The 22,355-nt window shown below is 39.4% G+C and overlaps 1 protein-coding gene across 14 annotated transcripts in view; it reads right to left on the reverse strand.

The window, feature by feature from the left end:
* Positions 1-22,355, reverse strand: part of LOC5566252 (tyrosine-protein phosphatase Lar) — a 607,417-nt gene that overhangs the window by 19,138 nt on the left and 565,924 nt on the right. For all 14 annotated transcript variants that reach the window (XM_021845273.1, XM_021845268.1, XM_021845272.1 and 11 more), the window contains one exon: positions 44-183. In XM_021845273.1, the coding sequence (XP_021700965.1) occupies positions 44-183 (140 nt within the window). The remainder of the gene's footprint in view (positions 1-43; positions 184-22,355) is intronic.

Here is a 22,355-nt window from a genome sequence, read left to right on the forward strand (position 1 = left end):
ACGCATAAAAGACAAAGAATCAATATTGAAACAGGAAACTTACCTCGTCGCGCATCTCCTGGACATGAATGTGATAACCCCGGATAATGCCGTTGCGGTTTTTCTCCTTCGGAGGCTTCCATGTAACTTTGATGGTGGTAGAATTGACTGGGACTGCTAGCACGTCCTGTGGCTCTCCGGGCACTGTAAGTTTAGCATGCATGCGGGAATCGGAGCGGGGGAGGCGATTGAGGGATTGTGGGAAGAAGGATTAAGAAAACAATCGATTAGCATCAAGAGAAAGTAGCCGTAGTCAGAGGAAACGATTAACACTCAAATCATAATTGAAACATACTATGAAACCCTATCCTACTTTGGCTTATAAGCTTTTTATTCTTTGTTAGTATTTCCATCATTAGCTATTTGTATTTCTTTCTTTTTTACGTTGACTTGCAAGTCAACTATTTTAGTTTAAAGCAAAAATGCGGAATATCGAATTAGTAAATGCAAATTAGTTACAGTTAATTCTATTAGTGCCTAAGCATTTGCTTCAGTACTTTTTTACGTATTACATCCAAGATCTTTCTTTCGATAATTCTACCTAAAATTACTTTAACATCGTTGCTGTCCCTGACACGGAAGGTTGTAGCACAAAGGAAACCATATTGTGTGTAAACTGTTATCGGTTGCAATTGCAGTTGAGTCGAGTAGCACTTTTCTAAATTAGCGAACAATATCGCAACTCGGTTGCATTGCCATGTGCTTGCTTACAATCATCGCAGCTATTGTCGGTTTCCGATGGGGATGGGAAAGAGAAAAGGCACAGCTCAGTACAGGTAGAAACCCGGATTCGAATTTAAACGTTTTATCCAAAGCTGTTCCACGTTTTGCTGGTCGGAGTGTTGGCGCCATTCGGTGATTCTGGCAAACGACTATGCCATTCTGTTCGAATGTTTTGCAATAGTATCACCAATAGAGCTAATACAGCTATTGTTGCTGTTGCCGTTTTTGTTGAGGAGTTTGGAGAATCGTCAAACAGAGGATTATGTACGCACGGCTAATAATGGGGCAGATGGAGGGTTTGTTTGCCATTCTGTTTTGCGCTTTTGCTTGTTTTACGTGTGGAATATGATGCGATTGAATCGTTTCACCATCCCCCCACATATCTGTCTTGTTTTAGATTGGAAATGCCTTTTCGCTATGATAGGTATGAACGTTTGGACAGATTAGATCTGACGAAGTTTGACTGGTTAATCAAGGATGTATTGCATTGATAAATTGTTGGGTATTCTGATTTTGGGTGCCCTTATTTTGGGTAAACATATGTATGAAAGGATACAAGTAACTATTTCAAACGTTTCTCTTCAAAACAGAATTTCTGGATTCAACAGGCATATGATGATCAAAATGCTGCATAGAATACTGTTCGCGCTGAAACAAGAATAATGCTTGTTGCTTTTATTTACCAATTTTTGTTTCAAATTATTCATATTTTTTAACAGCTTAGTTTATTTAAAACCATCAGATATTCTTCTTTATTTTGAAAAGGTATACATTGCGTCTCTAGTAGAAATAGAAATATTCATTTTTCTCTTTCAAGATTTTCTAAATGTTTATGTTTCCTACAAAGTTGTCACCCGTATGAAAACACATGTTTTTGCTGAGCATTACAACTCCATATCTCTCTGTATAAAGAATTTATTGTTGCTTACGACTTTGTGTAAAGAGGCGCAGTTCGGCCACCTTAAAGACAAATTGATAAGAGTGCTTCAAATATTACAGAAATATCTTCCAATGTCTTCCAACAATTATTACAAAATTTACAAATGAATGAATGGTTTTTCAAATTTTTTCGTGTCGTTTTTTATTGATGAGAAGATATGAGAACCCTATGTTTGGCTGTGAAAATATCTTACACTATTTAAAAATTATTTTTTTCAGTATAAGGTACCGCGGGGCAAGTGGGTAAATGGGATAAGTAAAAATAATTGATATATTTTACTGAATTAGGGGGGTCCGTAGCCTTGAGGTTACGCTTTCGCTTCATAAGCGAAAGGTCATGGGTTCAATTCCCAGCCCCTCCACAAAAGGGGAGCACATCCATCCTCCGTCAGTATCAGATGGTGACTGAGACAAACTGACCCTCTTCGAAGGCAGCTAGCCTCAAACGACTTAGGAACACGGCAAAAATGAACCACCGCAAGAGCAATGGACTATGGCTTATGGAAATCGATTGGACTAAACAGCAGAGCTCTCTCCTACATACTCGGTGTGAGAGTTAAAAAGTAGAGGAGAGTGAAAACAGATGTAAATATAGATTAGTTAAAAATAGATATGTATCGGTAAAGTAGATACAGATGAACTGATTCAGAAACAGTAGTGGCTACGAGCACGGAGTGCCTTAAAAAAATATCGAATATGTGAATTAACGTTTTAAACTCATGCGAAAACCATTGAGGCCATTCAGTACATTAAAATAAGTAAGGCAGCGTCCATTAATTACGTAACGTTAAAATTTTTTACCCCCCCCTCCGCGTTATTTGTATAAAAAAACATTTTTTGTATGAGCCGTAACGCTTGAGCCTACTCTCCACTTCCCCCAGAGTGTTACGTAATTTGTTGACGCCGCCTAAGAGATTTCTGAAAATTTTCAGCCATTATTGCATAATAGAGCGAAAGATTGTTAACCTGTCAACTATCACTCCGTAACAAGTTGGCGGCGAGCAATCTTATTTTAATATTTTCAGTGGAAAAAAGTTGCGGAAAATAGTTTTCTGTACCACTTCTAAGATGTCCCCTCTGACAGTTTCAAACTGCAATAAAAAAAGTTTTAGAATTAATTTGACGTAGACCTAAAAATAACTAAATTGAAACACCGTCAATTTTCTAATCAAGTGGGGCAGGTGAAAAGTTTCTCATTAGAGATTGAATTTGTATTTTCTCTTTAGGTAGCTATAAGTAAACAAGGTTTGCAATTATCATAGAACAACAGAACGTGCTGATAATTCAAGAAACACTCTACTCAACGCGTTAAAAGCTATTATCATGGCCAAATCATAAAACTTCTCTAAAAGAGGTTATCAAATATTACGATATTAATATGTCTACTTTGGAAAGCTAATTAGAAGGAAGTAGTCGTTGAATGAAAAGTTCCAATATAAGAGACGGCACGGAAATCTCGTGGAACGTCTATGTAAAGCTCGTTCAAAACATAAAAATGGGGTATAGGTCTATCCACAAAAAATTTAAATACTTTAATAAAGGATTTCGTTGATTTCTCCCGAAGAGTTATCCGACGTCATATCTGACTTTCTTAAAAACGAATAACGAGCGGTGGAAATACTACAGAGCACAAATGCAATTGCTGTCCTTTATCGCAACTATTGGTACAAGTGAGAAAAGTTTAAGCAGTTTTGATGGTATTTCATCAATTTTGAACTACCGCAACTAGAGAAACAAGTAATTTGAGCTTTGAAACCAGTATCACATAAACAGCGCATGAAACATCTCACATATCGGATAGCGCATGAAACAGCACATGTGTAGTCAAGCTCGTATGTTCATTGCGACAATGGGCCGTATGAATAAAATGTAGTAAAGTTGAGTTTACTACATTCTCGGTAGTAAACGCTATATGTGGAACACGAGTTTGTGTCATTTTCCTTTCTACACCTTTCGAACATACTACAAACAACGCATTGCTATGAATAAAGGTAGCATTTACTACAAAGCTACTGGTAGTTAGCTTCAGAGGTTGCTACACATGCTTTGAGATTGCGGAATTGAATGGAATAATTTACTTTTGAGTAAAAATTATGGGAAAACGATATGAGTTTTGATATTTCGGAAGGTTTTTTGAGTTTTGCTTAGGAATTCTGAGGTTACGAAAACATTCGCCCGCCAATGCTGAGATTCTGGTAAGATTACCGGCAGTAGCAATTTGTAATATCCGTGTGAATTCTGGCATTACGATAATTACGTTATTTTCTAGGAATTTTAGGATGTCGGTAGGAATTCAGATATTTATAATGTAATTTGGAATTTTACTTGCAAACTCTGACATCTCAGATTTCCTTTTGAATTCCGGAATTCCTGTAGGAACTTTGGGATTCCGATAGGGATGTCGGATTTTTTTATGATAATTCTGGAAGTTTAATAGGAAGGAATATTGCGGAAATATTAGGAATCTGGTAAAAACTCTAGAATTGGGGTGGGAATGAGATTCCGAATATTAATTTCTTGGAATTCTGTGGGTATCTTTGAGACGGTATTTCTGTAAGAATCTATGAGATTGCGGAGGGATTCCTGCGAATTATTGTTTAAATATTTGTAATTCTGAAAATCAATCTTCGTAATTATTGTAAAAACCTTTAAGATTCCGTTGATCTCCAGTTCCGTTGGAATTTCAAAGCAAAGCTTTAATATAAACGATTTGAATGTCGGTAAATATTTTATAGATTTCAATGGGATTTTTTGTGAAATCGACAAGAATTTTAATAATTTCAAAGGGAACCCTGGTGTTTTAGGGGAGATCCTCATTGAATTCTAACGACTACCAATGGAATCACTACAATTCCCATAAAAATCTCGACATTCTAAGTTCTAGACATTCCAAGGATACTATCAGAAACCCCACCAAAATAACGAGAATATCGCAGAAACACTTAGAACTTCCGGAATTCAACATGCTGTTAAGAAAACACACGGGGAGCATCAAAATTCTACCGCAATTTCACCAGAATCTCAGTACTGGTGCTAGAAAATATGTGGTTCCAAATTTGATAGCTGTAATCTCAAGATCTCTTCATAGATGTTAAGCTAGTATTTAAAAAATCATCAATCACTGGCGTTGGCGAAGGCCGAAAACCACCCAGAAAATTCTTTGATGTACCATCATCATAAAATCATAGACATAAAGAGAATACCAGACTAATCGCAAAATTACACTACAAATTTTGTCAAATAACAGCACCTTCATGATTTGTGCAAATTGTCGCGTAATCGATTAGATTCCATGCATTTTCTTCATATGCATGATTGTATTAATTTTAGGCGTCACTCTGAATAGACTGTTCTTTACGTGCAGAATCACTCTGCACTCTGAAGGGAAATTTCTTAACGTGCAGCTTCAGTCACTGCTCATGTTCGAAAGTAGTAAGTACTACATGTTCGAAAAGTTTTTTATTCATACCAAAAGTGTAGTAAACTTTGTGGATTTTGTTTTTGAGTAGATGCTACATGTAGTAAAGTTCAAAGTTTTTTATTCATATCACCCAATGTTGCGATGAGATTTTACTTCGTGAGACACATCGGAATATTAAGAGCATGCGACTTGTCGCACTTATAACAGTTGAGTTGTGTATGCTCTGTTCGTGACGTTCTCCATAATACAAAGAGAAATGTGACAGCCGATCGCATTGCTCACGGTCTCATTGATGCGGTCGTGAGATTTCGATAAGCCTGATCAATAATACAAATTTCTTTGTTTACATGTTACTTATGTTCATAGCACAGACAAACAGACGTAACACTTAGAAGAAATCCCGATCAAAATCATAGTCACGATGGCATGTACGCCCAATGCTAAAATCGGTGTGTTTGGCCGACGAGCCAACAGATGGCGTTAGTGTGTAAACGTCAAACGCGAACAAAAACGATGCGAGCGCTGCGGGTGGTGGATTGGCCACCTACCATATATTTGAATCGGTCGTTAAAAAGGTGGTCGATGGACATCGGTGAGAGTGTGACGTCTGTTTGTCTGTGTTCATAGGGACGCCTTAACAAATGTTAAAGGTAATAGAAATCGTAAATATTACTTAGTTTTTGAATTAATTCTTCAAAACGATGAACCCCACAAGTGGGGCAAGTGAAAAGAAAAGATATCTTTTTCAAAAACTTTTTATATATTTTTTTTTCTTTAATTTTACCTAAAAATCAAATTCAGCATTCTGCTTATATTAAGTGGGAGTCAAGCTAAACAATATACACGACCTCATTTGTTTCAATTTAAAGTGTCTAGAATTTGAAGAATCATAACTATGCGAATTCCTTTACCCACTTGTCCCACAGTACCTTACTTGGAAGTTAATAGTATAAACAGAACGAGCATAAATATTAATTTTTTAACCTTCCAGTCGTCGCGCGGTTTGCCACCGTCAGATCCACCACGCTGCTGTTGTGAACGAAAAGCGAGGTTTTTTCAACAGTGTTGTACAAAATACAACAGCGCGACGACTGAAGTGTTAAGAACATTAACATACTAAAATGACGAAATTTGTAAGAGATTTTTGGGACAATATGCACACTCAGATTAGATTACTGGGGTCGGTAAAATTTTACTGGGTTTTTGAACTACCGAAAAAGTCAGTAAAATGTAGATTATCGTCATGCATGATTGAATGGCAAATATCGCCAGGTTTTATTTTTCATTGGTAATTGGTATAGCCCACCGCAAAATTTCAAATAAAAATTCCTGTTTTTCGGTTTTTCCTTTCTCGGTAGTTCAAAAACCCAGTAATTTTTACCGAACAGATTGAGTGTGTGGGCAGTGTTTCCGAACATTTTTTTTTCTACGAACTTAGAACAATGACTTATGACATGTCCATTGCTTCATAACCTTGTTAGCTTTAGGGTTGCATGCTATTTCTGATGAAATTTAAAAAAATTATGCGCTTTTCAAAGGATGCTCAATCCACCCCATTGGCAGAAGTACCGTTTTGATTCATATCACGGACAGCTTTTGATTCCGAACACTCTACTTTGTATGGGAAACATGTTTTTTGGACATATCTTTTCTGCACGATGAACTGCTTTGTAGGAAACATAAACATTTAGAAAATCTGAGCACACATGTGCATAGACATATCAAATCCATATAATCAGATGAAAGCTAAGGCTTGGGAGATTCGATTATAAAATAACACGGAAAGATTTGAGAATAATTGTCGTTTTCAGAAGCTTAGAAATAATGCTAACCAACAGTACATAACAGCACTTCAAAACAATAAACTAATATAAAAATCAAACGAAATAACTTAAAGGCGTCAAACTTATTGTGTTAGATCCAAGCCAGACAGTGGACGGTTTACAGTTGTGCCACTTGCCGCTTGATGGTCCGAATTAGAACAGGGTCCGGATTGAACCAGGCTCCCCTGACAAATATTACCAAAAATAACGTTATGCAATATTAATCACCAGTGTTTGGATTTTGATCCGAATAAGCCGATCGATCCATATTCAGAGAGTGTAACAGTTCGTGGCACATCGCAATCAGAGAGCCCTATGAATGTAAACATTCACTCTCTCGTTTGGCACGTCGCACGAGAGCGTTCAAGAGCAGCAACTCTCACAGACTGTAACAGTATCGAGCCATTCGGGTGATTTATGTTTTGCATAAAATTGGTAATACAGTCGACTCTCCACATCTCGATGTTCTACATCTCGATATCTCTCCCTATGTCGATGATTTCATAAGTACCTTCAGTCTGCATACATTTTTACTCTTCATATCTCGATATCCTCCTTATCTCGATATCTCCATATCTCGATGTGTTTCTATTGATTTTTCGTTCTCAATTTTCTCTCCGTATGTCGATATGACCAATATCGAAGGTTACTAGATCAAAGTTTTGGGATTCAAAACAAATTAGGAGCGCAAAATGACGTCTGTTTGTGTATTACTTTCTTGGCAACGGAGTGTTTTTAAATCTAGTATTCATCAAAAATTTGTTATTTGTCACGATCTCTCCCTATCTCAATGGTCCCTTCGATATCGAGATGTGGAGAGGCGACTGTAACTTTCATATTTTCTGTTAATGCAGCCTTTAACAACATCATTATAATCTATTGGATACTTGAACATCCCTTTGACGGCAAACATAGCACAGAAAATAAAAAATATTCGCCTCTGTTTCTTGATCAGAATGAGAGTGGGTCAGCGAATGTTACAAGTGTTGGCACACAATGATCGACGCCGAACAGTGGTTGGTGTGTGTGTCCTGTTTTCGTCCATGGCTAAAGAAGTAACGATCTGCCACGAACGATAAATTTCATGCGTGTTGTATGAATGCAGGCATGATGTCTCTTACCAGACTGCTTAAAATTGAACACGAGTTGGAAATAAGAAACAGCATAGAAAACCGAAAACGGAGCCCAACGATAATGCAAAACCGAAAACAGCGAAACGTAGAAACTTAGGCGAGGCCCTTGTTATCAAAACGGAGGAGGCTAAATACGCCGAGGTTCTGAAGGAGATGCGAAGCACGGAGAAGTTATCGCCATTGGGCGCAGATGTGCGGAACATAAGGCGGACTAGGATTGGTGAAATGATCCTAGTCTTAAAAAAGGACGCCATGCAAAAGTGTGTAGCCTATAAGCAACTGGCACAGAAGTACTTGGCGACGAGGTTGTTGTAAGATCCGTGATTGCAGAAGCGAGTTTCCAGTGTAAAAAACTGGATGAGGTCACCGATGCTGCGGGTATCGACTGCCCTCAAAGAGCAGCGTGATATCGACGTAGCCTGGAGGGGCTACAAATGGCCCACAGGGCATCCAGGTGGCGGCGATCAGGCTGCCAGTTGCAGAGGCCAACAAAGTGAAGAACTTGGGCATACTCAAGGTAGGCTGGTCGGTTTGCCGGCTGAGCATACAACAGCCTCCTGACGTTTACTTCAAGTATTTCGGGAATAATCATAAACTGATAAGTTGTTGAATTGCAATGGTCTCGACATAAGTAAGCTGTGCAGAAAATACGGCACCGAAGCCCATAGGGCAAGCGATTGTAAGCAAATCGCTAAGTGCCTAATATCTGTCGACAGAGCAGACAACGGACACTTAACGGGCGGACCTGTCAACAACGGGAACTGGGTGGCAGATAGGTCTCAACAGCTATCAGCTACAGGGACGACAGAACGCTACCAATCAAAGAAGTAGTCCCTATCTCAAATGACGGTTTGACAAAAATCAACGGCGTGTTCTATTGCAGCTTTTACGCGCACCCAAGGTGGTCGATTGAGGAATTTTCCCACATGGTCGATAGGATGGTAGCCGAACTGGCTAATCAGCAGCCTGTGGTGATAGCTGGTGACTCCAATGCATGGGCAGTGGAGAGGGTTAGCCGTTGCACCAACCAAAGAGGTCAACTATTGTTGGAATCCCTGGCCGCATTAAATATAGAGTTGGCAAATGTGGGTACAGTGAGTACCTTCCGCAGAAATGGTGTAGAATCGAATATCGACGTAACGTTCTGTGTTCCTAACCTTTAAGGTACCATGAACTGGTGCGTTGATGACGGTTATACTCATAGCGATCATCAATCGATTCGCTATAGTATAATACCAGGCGGGCGGAGGGTAGTGTGATGTAACTTGACCCATGCCAGGCCATGCCCCCAGGTTGGAAAACGGCGCGCTTCGACGGTGAAGTATTCACAGAAGACCTAAATGGTGAAGAGCTAGTTGTTGTGATATCACGAGCGTGCCGACAAAAGCCCCTCCTAGAGAGAACAGGCTGCTGGTGTACTGGTGGTTCGAATCAATTGCAAATCTTCGAGCAATCTGCCTACGGTTAGACGAAGATTGCAACGCGCACGCACAGAAGCACAAAGAGAAGAACGCAATGAAGCACTCAGCGAGGCAAAGTTAGCGCTCAAAAAGGAAATCAAGAGTCGAAAACGGGTATGCTTTGATGGTCTATGCCAGAGTGCCAATTCGAGTCCGTGGGGTGACGCATACAGAGTGGTAACGGCTAAAACCAAAGGTGCCATAGCGTCCCAAAAGAAGTCGCCCGAGTTGCTGCGATCGATAATCGATCTTCCCGCATCATCCCACAAGCCCATGCAGCAGATGAAGAAGAAGAAGTGGCGAGGGTGACGAACGAAGAGCTGACAAAAGTCGTGAAATCTTTCGCGCCAAACAAGGTACCGGGACCCGATGGTATCCCAAGTGTTGCCTTAGAAGCGACAAAGAATGCGGATCCGGACATGTTCAGAACCACGATACAACGGTGCGTTGATCAAGGAATCTTCTTGGATGTAAGGAAGCGACAGAAACTGGTGCTACTACCAAAGGCAGGGTAACCACAAGGTGAACCGTCGACGTATAGACCTATCTATCTACTAGATACGACGGTAAAGTTGTTGGAGAGGTTGATCCTCAACAGGCTAGTACCGTACACGTAAGGTGCGGACGGCCTGTCCGACAACCAGTTTGGATTCAGTAAAGGTAAATCTTCTCTGGACGCTATCCGGTCGGTCGTTTAGACAGCTGAGGTGGCAATCGAGCATAAAAAGAGCGGCATCCGTTACTGCGCGGTTGTCACTCTGGATGGGAAGAATGTGTTCAGAATGTGGAAGCGATAACTCACACACTTCGCCGCCTCACGGTACTGGTGCAGTTCTAGAAGGCCATTTTGATGATAGAATTCTACTGTACGACACAGAGGAGAGGCAGAAAAGCGTTAGAATTACCGCGGGAGTACCTCAAGGTTCAATCTTGGGCCCGCTGTTTTATAGAATGCGATGTACGATGACGTACTGAGGCTGCCTCTTCCGACGGGTGTTAAGATTGTTGGCTTCGCCGGCGATATGACCCTAGTGGTCAACAACCGCTAGTCCGAGTAACTGGCGCTTATCTCGGTAGGTGATTGCACCATAGAATCCATGCGATCCCTTAAGCATCTTGGGGTAGTGATCGATGACAAGCTCATCTTCGCTAGCCATGTTGAATATGCCTGTAAAAGGGCATCTACGGCTATAGCGACGCTTTCGAGGATGATGTCTAACAGCTCTTCTATAATTATCAGCAAACGCAAGCTCTTGGCAAGCGTGGCGCTATCCATACTATGGTATGGAGGACCAATCTGGTCAAAAGCGCTTAGAGCGAGCAGAAACCTAAAGCGGTTGAAAAGCACGTACAGGAGCATGTGCTTAAGAGTAGCAAGCGCCGAACGGTGTTTAAAAAGGCCAGGATGACGCCCATCGGGCTCACCATCAAGGAAGATTTTCATTGCTTCAACCAAAGAGGTACCAGAGGAGTTGTTTATTCGGCTAGGAGAAGCAGTTTGCATAGGCTAATTCTGCAACATGTGCTAAGTTTTATATGCACTGGCCCCTCCCCGAAGAAATACCGTAAGGTGATTCCGGGAAGATATGAGTCTGAGGCCAAGGGTAATGTCGGTGCACTGTACACCACTTAAACAATTCAACAAGAATTTCTCAAGTGCAGTGCATGCGCTGGTTTTAGTGGGTCGTCGTTGGTGCGGCATCTCCACACTCCCTGAGTTACCTTCTCAGGGAGTCTTTTTGCAGATTCCCCCTTGAAAAAACAAACAAAAAACAATCTTTTGTAATTATGTCCATTAGAGTTTCGACTAGTGTATTTGTCATTTTGGGCGCAATTGAACCTGATCAACTAGCAACTATACGCAACGAAACTGTGGCATAGGGTAAACTTCCAATACATTTGAAACGAATTATACGAACTTTGAAATGAATGCGCCAGCTGGTGGAGGAGCAATCAATCGAGTTGAAATTTTGGGAGAGCTTTTTTCTCGCCCTAAGACAAAGGGTTTCTACATTTTTTTGTTTAAGTACCAGTCTAATGCATAATTATACCATGTGAATATGAAATCCAGCAAACATGGGACTGACAAGCGCTTATGGGTAGTAAGAATGTAAAGTATGCATAATTTAGGAATTTTTCAAACGGTTTTTTGTAAACTTAATTAATTGTGTATTACTTGGGACAATGTAGATTCGCGGCAAAATTATTAACATTTCTAACTAGTGTAAAAACCCAAAATTTGGGGGCTTTGGCACTATTTCCTATTGTTGGCCACTTTTTGTACAAAATGCATTTTTTTCAAGCAAATTTAAGTTTATCCCATTAAAAGTAAACTCTATTTTACGAATCAAATTTAATGAAATCATTATCCCAACGACAATTTATAAAGCTGAGCGAAATATGACGAAATTGTGTGAGATTGGCCACAATTAATTTTCAGAAGATTATAGTAGGATAGAAGATAAAAAAGTAACGATGGTTGTAAGAGATAAAAATAGACGACACTAGTACTATCCATTGATTTGATTGCTTTTCAGAGAGAAAAAAAACCGCAAAGAAATTGGTTTTAAGAGCTTGGAAATGCATCAAGAAGGAAATCATTTTGATATCTATGCAAGTAATAAAGAATAAAAGTTAATGTTCATGTCAAAGGCTACACTGTAATAGGTACTATGCAAAGCTTATTCGCTTGATGGAAGTCATTGTAGGATAATGCCGGAGCTGGCGATTAAATAGAACTACATTATCACGCAAAGAGAGATAGATAATTGAATTGAAACGATCGGTTCATGGCCCATTGAACGCATATTGGAGAGCAAGATTTTTTCCCTTCTATGGCCCTTGCATTCAATTGAAACTAAGCTTCCGTTAATTAACTCCCGAGAAGCGTTGGCAACTCTATTAGTCACCCATGATCGTTCGAAAGAGTGGGCGAACAACGAACGAGATAAGGACTTCAAACTAATTGACCATAGCTAATTTACTTCATCATAGGAAGGTACGCGCCGTCGAACTAATCGAGCAAAGTTGATAGGTGCCGTTGTACTGTGCCATTGAGGTGATTCAGTGAAGCGATTGATATTTTTATTGATTTCTCGAATTATATTGTATGAGTATGAATACATAATTTCGCCGGATATGCTTTGTGCATAAGGAATAAGATGGACATGTCGGTCGAAGATTACTCACCTGTTAATTGTACAGTGTATGAAATGCTTAATGGCCTGATGAAAAGTTTTTGCTTAAACGATGTCAGATGTGCAAGACATCACCCTCCTGAAGTTTCAAATAGTTTAGAAGAAATTTTGCTATGCGCTATACTATACTAAATTTGAATCGAAATTGATTTCGTACTAGAAAACATTCAACGTTCTGGCTTTGGGTAACGGACGATATATTTTTTTAAATCTTAGTCTGAGAACCCAGCAGCTAAATATTGGTAATTTTTTTAGCATATTGTCATCACAACTCTAAAACAAAAGTTTCAAAAGATACCAAAATTAATGTTTAGTTTACATTTTTATTCCTCTGTCTATTCTTTATCGAGGTCTCGTTAAATTTCTACCGAGACTCTGCAAATGATTAATAAGAAATTAGGTGTTGAATACCGCAAAATCGCTTACTTAACTGCCCATAACTGCATATTTGTAACATTCGACAAAAGTAGGCATTGAGTAAATAGAACACCATTTACCATGCATTTTATGGCAGTATGAGAGGAAACTAAAATTTCTAAAAATTACCGGAACTCAAAAGTGCTTATTTGAGGCTGATATTTTGTACAACTCATATCGCATAGCAGGTGAATAGTCAGAAAATAATTCTGATAGAAATTCTATTGCTATTGCATTACGAGGCTCATTTATAATCTCAATGTGACTGTTATGCGGTTATAATTACCAATGTGACAAAACAACTTGGTATTTTTTTCGAATTTTCTAGAACAAAATCACAAATTTCAGTAAGTTGATCGAAAGTATTTATCATTTGATGACTCTCCCCGGTATTAACTCCAATTTGTCAAAAATGTCGAATGTGACTGTTATGCAGTTATGGGCAGTAAAGTTGGTTTCCAAATTCAAGTAAGGCATGGCCAATTTAAACCAGCTAATCCAATATCACACTTTATTGTAAGACTTTTGAAATCTGAGTATGGGCTGTTTTTACCGAGTTCAGAGAGAACTCTTCCTAATGTTATTTTTCAACTTCAACTCAATTTAAGATTGTTTAACGCAATTCCGTAGTTGAATCCAATTACTCAATGTTGGCCAAATGTCCAAGGTCCCCACTAGGTAGTTTGTCCTTTATTCCATTAGAAAAGTATACTCAATTTTAGATTGGTTGAACGCAAAATTGAATTATTTCAACCCAAAACATAAGAAAAGTTGCATTTATCCAAAATTTGCGTATTGGGCTAAAATACATCCATTGGGTAGACGCAGCTCTATTTTTGACAACATTCTTGAGGCAGAAAGAGAATACCGAGAGATTTTGGGTTGAAAGTTTAATCGATATACCTAATGTTAACTAAAGTAAACTCAAAATTTAGGTTTTTTTTCTCCGTGTAAGCATATAACACTGCAAGATGACTTCATAAAGGTGGCGTTTTAGTTTTTGGCGAAGAATTTTCAAAACTGTTTTTCGAGTGCACTTTGAGAAGCCCAGCAAGCTGGTACAGTTTTCGCATCGCCCTTTTGATTGACGCCATCGCCACGTTTTGATTGATGCCAGACACTTCTCGAACATTATCGACGTCAGAACCTATCGTGGCGCAAACATCGATTTTCTCCAAAGACTTTCCGACGCTCGCCACGGTACAATCTAGAGCTACCCGAAGTCTCAACTGATTACGCGCAAAGCCTTGAAGCAGCGTTTCAGGATGAAGAAGAGTTCATCGAAGCCCCTCTTGAGGGCTGTTTGAGTAGTGTCAATGCAGCCATTAACACCGCGACAGAAGGTGCCATTGGGTTCGTGGAAGGAAACCAACGGAACGGTTGGATCGACGAGTGCCAGACGGTTTTTGACAAGAAGAATGCAGCGCGGGCGATGATACTACAGCAAGTTACCCGTCAAAATGTGGAACGATACAAACAGAAGCAAAGACAGCAAATCCATCTATTCCGGGATAAATAGCGCAGCCTGGAGATGAAGATTAGCTGCCTGCACCGATTGATAGCCAGGATCTGGCATACAGAACTGCTACCGTAGGAGTGGAAGGAGGCAGTAGTATACCCAATATACAAAAAGGGTGCCTAGTTAGAATGTGTCGAGTGATCACCATTCTTAACGCAGGCTATAAAGTGCTTTCCCAGATAATCTTCCGCCGTCGATCGCCGTTAGCAAGAAAATTTGTGGGAAGTTATCAAGCCGGTCTCGTGGACAGGCGAACAACAACAGATAAGATCTTTATGTTGCGGAAGATCTTCCTCAAGTGTCGCTAATATCAAGTTCCTAAGCACCATCTATTCATCGATTTCAAAGCGAGCGGCCTATACCATCGACCACGAAGAGCTATGGAAGATTATGGACGAGTATGGTTCTCCCGGTTAACTGACGAGACTGGTCAAGGCACCGACGGATAGTGTACACTGCCATTCCACGCATTTTTTTCCCACAGTCCATAAGTTTTACATAGAACATGGGACAAGAAGGGCAGTACAGTGCTGTGTGACGATATCGGGTGCGTTATCGGACCCTTTTGAAACACGCAAAGGACTTCGACAAAGCGATGGTCTTTCCTGCCTCAGGTTCAATATTGCGCTAGAAGGTGTTATGAGACGGGCAGGTTTCAACATGCGGGGCCCTATCTTCAATAAATCCAGTCAGTTCATCTGTTTCGCTGACGATATGGACATTTTCGGAAGAACGATCGAGGTGATTGCTACCATACCAGGCTGAAACGTGAAGCAGCACGGGTTGGATTGAAGGTACCGTTTTGATTCATATTACGGACACTTAAGGACTCAGGGAAATATAACCCAGCATAGAGCATACAAAACAAATCATTCTGTATGATTCCTTAGCACTATCGAGCGTCGGAAGCCCTTTACTTTCGAACGGTGGGTGAAGAATACGCTTCCGCAACTTCAATAATTTTAAATAAATCAAAATGTGTGGCCTTTTCATGATTCTTATTCCGGACGCTTCCTCACTTTTGCCTCATATTCCGGACACTTTGAATCGAATTCCGGACAGCTCATGATAATCATTAATGGAACAGTCAAATCATCAATCGAAATCGTTAAACCACCAAAGAGACATCTAAGGTAGTTGGGCATTATAAATTTTCAAAGATATTTATGGAAAAAGTTTACTAAATCGAGCCTTGAAATTGAGAACTTTTGAACAGCAAAAATTGAAACATTTCGCGTGAAATGTTTTTCATACAAAGTAGAGTGTCCGGAATTTGAAGCTGTCCGTAATATGAATCAAAACGGTATATACGTCGAGGTAGGAGGAACCGAGCGCTATAGAGCTCGCATTGGCAGACGTGTGATGATCGACGAAGATGATTTGGAGATGGTGGACGAATTTGTCTACATCGGATCATTGGTAACATCGGATAACTGCAGCAGACAAATTCAAAGACGTATCATTTCCGGAAGTCGTGCTTGCTACGGACTCGACAAGACCTTGCGGTCTGGTAAACTTCACTTCCGTACTAAGTATACCGTGTACAAGACGCTGATAAGACCCGTAGTCCTCTACGGACATGAGTCTTGGACGATGCTCGAAGAGAACCAGCTAGCGCTAAGATTTTTTGAACGACGTGTGTTTAGGACGATCTTTGGTGGAGTATGTGAGAACGGCGTATGAAGGAGAAGAATGAACCACGAGCTTGTGCAACTCTACAATGAGCCCAGTATCTAGAGAATCGCCAAAGCTAGAAGGGTACAATGGGCGAGGAACGTTGTGAGAATGCCGGACAACAACCCCGCAAAAATGGTGTTTACCTCGAATCCGGCCGGTACAATACGGAAAGGAGCGCAACGAGCTAAGTGGTTTGACCAAGTGGATCAGGATCTTGGAGAATCTGGAGGCTAGCAGCCATAGGCCGAGTTTGTCGGCGTAACATTGTGGCGCTGGTCATGTCTTGAAGAATGTAGCGTCATCAAAAGTAAAGTAAGTATTGCGCATTTCTTTCACCACTGGACTATCGCAGAAGTTTTTACAAGTGCGGAAACGCTAATAAAAGTGCGCAATTGCATCAAATCGGGTAGGTGTCTATGCGGGACTTATTCTTTGTAAATCAAAGAATAAGTGCTCTGAAGACACTGACAGGATTAAATGCAATCCCGCACTTTTATTCTCACTTTCGCACTTATGAGGCCGCACTTCGCAGTCCAGTAGTGAAAGAAATACACAATATTACATCACAAATAAATTATTTAATCAAACTACTTGAAGAAATTATTGAAAATATTATTTACCAACCCAACCAATGTACGATTTCAAATCGAATCAACACAAACGGACAATTTCACAGCACTTTTTATACACACAAAAACTTGTACGAAAGTCTAATATGGTTGCACAACGTACAATATCATTATACAAGTTTGATCTGCGGTGATTGCGTGATTTCCCCAGCCCCGTATCTATCCAACCACGAACTCCACATTTCCGTGCGGAAACGCATCCAATCTATTCGCTGTACGAACATGAAGCAACCAAATAGACATAGTTAGAAGTGCCAGTCCGACCAGAGGAGCAAACCTGAGAAAGTCAGATTGGTTTTGGGGATGGGTGGCTCCAGCTCAATGGATGCGATTTGTCTCTTGTGAATGGGACGTGGGATGCGTAGCCTCCCATCCAAATAGGTAGGTAAGTGTATGATTCGGTTTATCAAACCCAATTAAAAGAGGCGGTAATATCACACAGACGCCCGCACATACATACGTACCGCAATCACAACGGCGATGATGGCAGAGTCTGATGTGAAAGGCAGTTTTTCTCGAATAGTGCGAATAATTCTCAATAAAATTATTCGGAAATTTAAATTATGAAGACTATGATAAAGCTTAAATTTAGGGAATAAAGCTTTTGCATGTATTGCATTACTGGTATGTTCATAGTAGGCTGTTTTTCATCATACCTACGCCGATGAAAACAGTTGCAAAATACACTATCTTGCGTGTGAGACATTATACAATTTAAATGAGTTGTGTAATAAACTTTTAAGGGATTGTTCAAATATTACGTAACGCAACAGGGGGAGGGAGGGGGTTTGAAATAGAGTTACGGTTCATACAAACATTTAAAAATTTCCATACAAAAGCTGTTACGTGGGGGAGGGAGGGGGTCTAAAATTGGCAAATTTTGCGTTACGTAATATTTGAATGAACCCTAAGACAATTTATATTCATGACATGCTCTATGAAAGTGCTAAAAACACTAAGCTATAGAGCAGTCTTTGCTCTGCAAAGCAACTTTGCAATAAGAAGCATTTCACTATGACGTTTTTTTTTGCCAAATATGAGCACAAAATTTTCTCCAAAATCCATATGCCAAACTGATTCAAATGTGCCAAAAATAGGATCTGGTTATCTAGTATGCACTACTTCGGTAAGGCCTTTTACACTGCATTTTGGAGGAAGTATTGTATTGCTACTAGTGGAGACATCAGACACGTGGTGTGACCGTCACCGTTGTCGTTTCTGCGGCAGGAGCTGCACGGTTCGTGGTTGATGTTGCACAAAACGACGCATTAGGCTAAGACAGAAGTGCCCAAACTTATCCAGCTCGCAACCCATTTTCCCAACCTGCAAAATTCCTACTAAAATAAATACATAGTATAACCACAGAGCAAGTTTTTTTTTACAAAACTTGATTTTCTGTTTTTGCTGATTTGGAGTAACATTGATCACCCATGTAAAAATGGTGGATAATATTGGGCCAAACACTTACAAGTAATTTATGTTTTGAGATACCGTCTTGTCTCAAATTCCGAACAGACTCATATTCCGAACACTCGGTTTTTGTATGGCGATGTGGTTGAAATGTTTCACTGAAATATGTCATCAAATAACAAGGAAATGGCAGTCAATTGCAATTCAATTTTAACGTCTTCCAATCTATTTTATTCCTCTGGAGTAGTGATGGTTTTCTAGTTCGAGACCAGTAAAACTAGCTCAGATAATTTTATTTGCGAAATTCTTCATTTGAATGCGATTTGTTCGCGCTGTTCGGAATTTGAATCAAGGTGTTCGGAATATGAGACAAAATGAACACAGTGTTCGGCATTTGAATCAAAATGATGTTTCATTCTTTTACGTAAAAGCAATACTAAATAAGCTAAAATAAACAATTTTATCGGCACACCCAACAACTAACACTTAGACTTTGTGTAGACATTGACATTTTCACCAATATCTTCTAATTTATGCCTACCAGAAGCATTTAAAGTCACTGTTGGCCTTAAGTGTTCGGAATATGAGTCAAAACGGTATTTTACGATTGAAAACACTTTTACCCAAGAAAAACGTCTAAAGTTATACAATTTTCGAAGGCAATTCTGCATATGGTAATTTCCAGTATACGGTCAACAATAATTCAGATAAAAATCTAATTAGACCGGAAAAAGGCGCAGCAGTAGATTTCTGAAGATGAATGATTATTTGATTTTTTTTTAACGACAATCTACAATCGGAATGTTGTAATTGTTTTGTTGTACCTTATGATTATTAATAGCAACAGATTTTTTCGTACCTCATGATTCATACAAAACTTGACGATCTACCGGTCCACAGCAGTGGGTCGTGACCCATACTTTGGGAAACGCTGCACTAAAAGATAGATACCATTCGTATGGGTTAGGTATAGTCATCACATTTGGTGTTGTCCGTTACCACCTATGTGAACATTCGTGTTTTCTAAAAAGCTAATTTTCTCGATTGACACAGTTCGTGAAGAAGATTAGTGCTACAACTGCTGTGCTACGTGAAGAAGATAAGTGCTATGAACCAGAACACTGGCTCTACGACTACGACTCAGCTGCATGAAGGTGTGCGGTTGTTTGGATGGCACGATTTGGAAATACTAATTGCATCCGAAACCAATTCCAAATTTGGTTCCGCGATCGAAGAATGTGGCCGCGGAACGAGCGCCTTCCGTTCGTAAATATGTTAGACGTGTGTTGGGATTTTGGAATGCGATTGTGGCTTGTGTGCATTTCAAAGGTTATTACTGTGATTTTCATCATATGGTTCTTTAGTTAAGCCTCGTATGTTAATGTGGGAATTTGTTTAATTGTTCGCATTCCTATTATTTCACAAAATGTTCTTTAACGAGCCATTCAAATGTTTAGACTCAAAACTTTTGGGTTATACGCACACTTCAACATTCGTATTATCGTCAAATGAGGTAACTTGAAACGGTGGAGTGTTTTGGAATATTTGGTAATTACCATTATACCTATTCCCATTATAAAACCCAAATATCAGAAGAACTTTTGTTATAAATCGTTCCTACAATACGTGCGACCTACAATTCAAGAAGTAGTCACCTGAGAGAGAGGAGACAGCTGGCATGTTTTCTTGCCTTCTTTCTTTAATTGTTGGGATGTGCACAACCAGAGACGCCAAGCCATTTTTTAAAAAATCTGAAAGATTTTAAAAATTTTGTCTGGAAATGCCTGGATCTTCCACGTCGTACACGGAGAACCTTACAAATTATTTACAAAACCTTACAAATTCATTACAAAACCTTCAGATTTTTGTAGAATGCAGCCTCAAAAATCAGGAATATCCCAGACAAATCTGAAAGGTTGGCAACGCTGTACACAAGGATCAGATGAACTTCTTTAATCAAAGCATATTCACTTCATGTTGTTAATTATGAAAAAGGATATGAATATATAGAATAAATAGCAGTTTGGCAACACATAACTAAATGTGAAATCATCGAAAAACAGCTAGAAATTTCAATTACATTTACTTGAATTTTGACAGTTTTTCACGCTCTACCCTTCGCGTTTTCCAGTGACATTTGTTGACAGGTTCCCTTGACTTTTGGGAGCTCGCAATCTAAGCCAGCTGGCTCTTGTCTCTCAGGTAGTCACTATCAGAGCTGTTATTATAATTATTTTTACAGATTGAAATTGTGAGCAGGGCTGGGAATGATAATAGTAGTATGCTTGAGTTTCGCGAAAATCACGTGGCTATTCTCAATACAGTACATAGTTTAAAATCGTGAATCTCATCAAGTAACCTATGTTGAGTGCATAAATTGTCTAAGTGTCAGTAGTGTTGTTGAAGGCTCTTAATGCGGGAAATGAAGCGGAAAATAGAACAATCTTCAACAGATTTGGGTTGCCTTAGCAACAGGTGTTTTGCTATTTTCAGGACATTTTGCTTACAGCAGCGATAGGCGTGAGTTTCACTGGCATCGATGACTGTGATTTGCTACCCTTGCCTACTGTAGTGTGAATCTTATTACTATGGGGGATGCGAACTGGAAATCAACAAGCAGCCAGGCTGCTGTCAAAATATATTTTTTGTATGGACCAATGCACGAGTTCACTATTTGACGTTTGAGAGGTGCCGTGTTATTTATGTAGCCATGACAACGAGTGAATTCGACACCGCTTGAACGTCAAATTAGTGAACTTGTGCATCGGTTCATAAATGATCCGAGAATGCCTACACTGAGGAAAGCAAACGTAAGACTTTCATAAGATTTGCTTATGGAATTACGACACAAGAAAAATCTTTGAAATTCATAAGACCATCGTATAGTTTTCGGCAGATGTTGTTTCCATAATACACCTCGAAGGAATTTCGTAAGATGATCTTATGAACCAGCATTGACTTGATAACAAAATCCATAGATAGTCTTATGAATTACGTTCTGACCCATTCTTGGTTCCATAAGACTGTCTTTTGTAATTTGAGCTTTAGATTATAAATTTCAATGAATGAATAATACTAATCCGCGTTGAAAAATAGGTTAACCAACTTGGGAAAATCAAATTTTCATCCATTTTGTCATGTCGCAATTCGATTAAAGCACTTTACTGTAAGCATTAGAATCGATTTGCGATACGACAAAATGGATGAAAATTCGATTTCCTCTAGTTGGCTAACCTATTTTGAACGCGAAGAAGTATATTATAGCAGCGAAACATTATTGAGAAAAGTTGTGAAGAACGCCTGAATTGGTGCAGGTTTACGTTAGGGGCGGATTAATGGATGAGGGGGGTTTGTGATTTCTTACACGTCATACAAATTGTTTTGAATTTTCATTCAAAATCTTATTCTTTGGATCCAATTCCTTAATCTGATTGAAAGAAAGTGTTAGTTACAGCGGAATTGATGATAAATAGAAAATATTTACCCTTTGATGCATTAGAAACGGAGTCAGCCAGCGACAAATCAGCAAACACGTCCATTTCGGAAGCCATATTGAATTGCTGATAGTGAAATGGCTGTACCGAGAAAATTTGCCTCACGTGGTTCTTCACAATGATGAGCAATGGGGTTCATAAGCGTTCTTATGACATTGACAATTGATTGTTATGAAAAAATTACACTTGTCTTATGAATCTCAATCTCGTCGAATGAAATACGCAAGTGTCTTATGAACCAACAAAAATATAATAAAAAACGCGTTCATTAATGTGATCTTATGAAAATCATGCGAGATTTTTGCCTCAGTGTAGAAATGTACGATCATCATTTCGTCACGCTAAAAAATGCAATACATTGATTCAACAAAAGATCGCCAGCTGTTTCAGAAAAGTGGTACTTAGTTCAAATTGTGTTTAGGCTTTTTACATTTTTTTTTTAATATGTTTCTAGCTAACATGCGGCCAGAAACT

The sequence above is a fragment of the Aedes aegypti genome, chromosome 2, assembly GCF_002204515.2.
Source record: "Aedes aegypti strain LVP_AGWG chromosome 2, AaegL5.0 Primary Assembly, whole genome shotgun sequence".
Classification (NCBI taxonomy): Eukaryota; Metazoa; Arthropoda; class Insecta; order Diptera; family Culicidae; genus Aedes; species Aedes aegypti.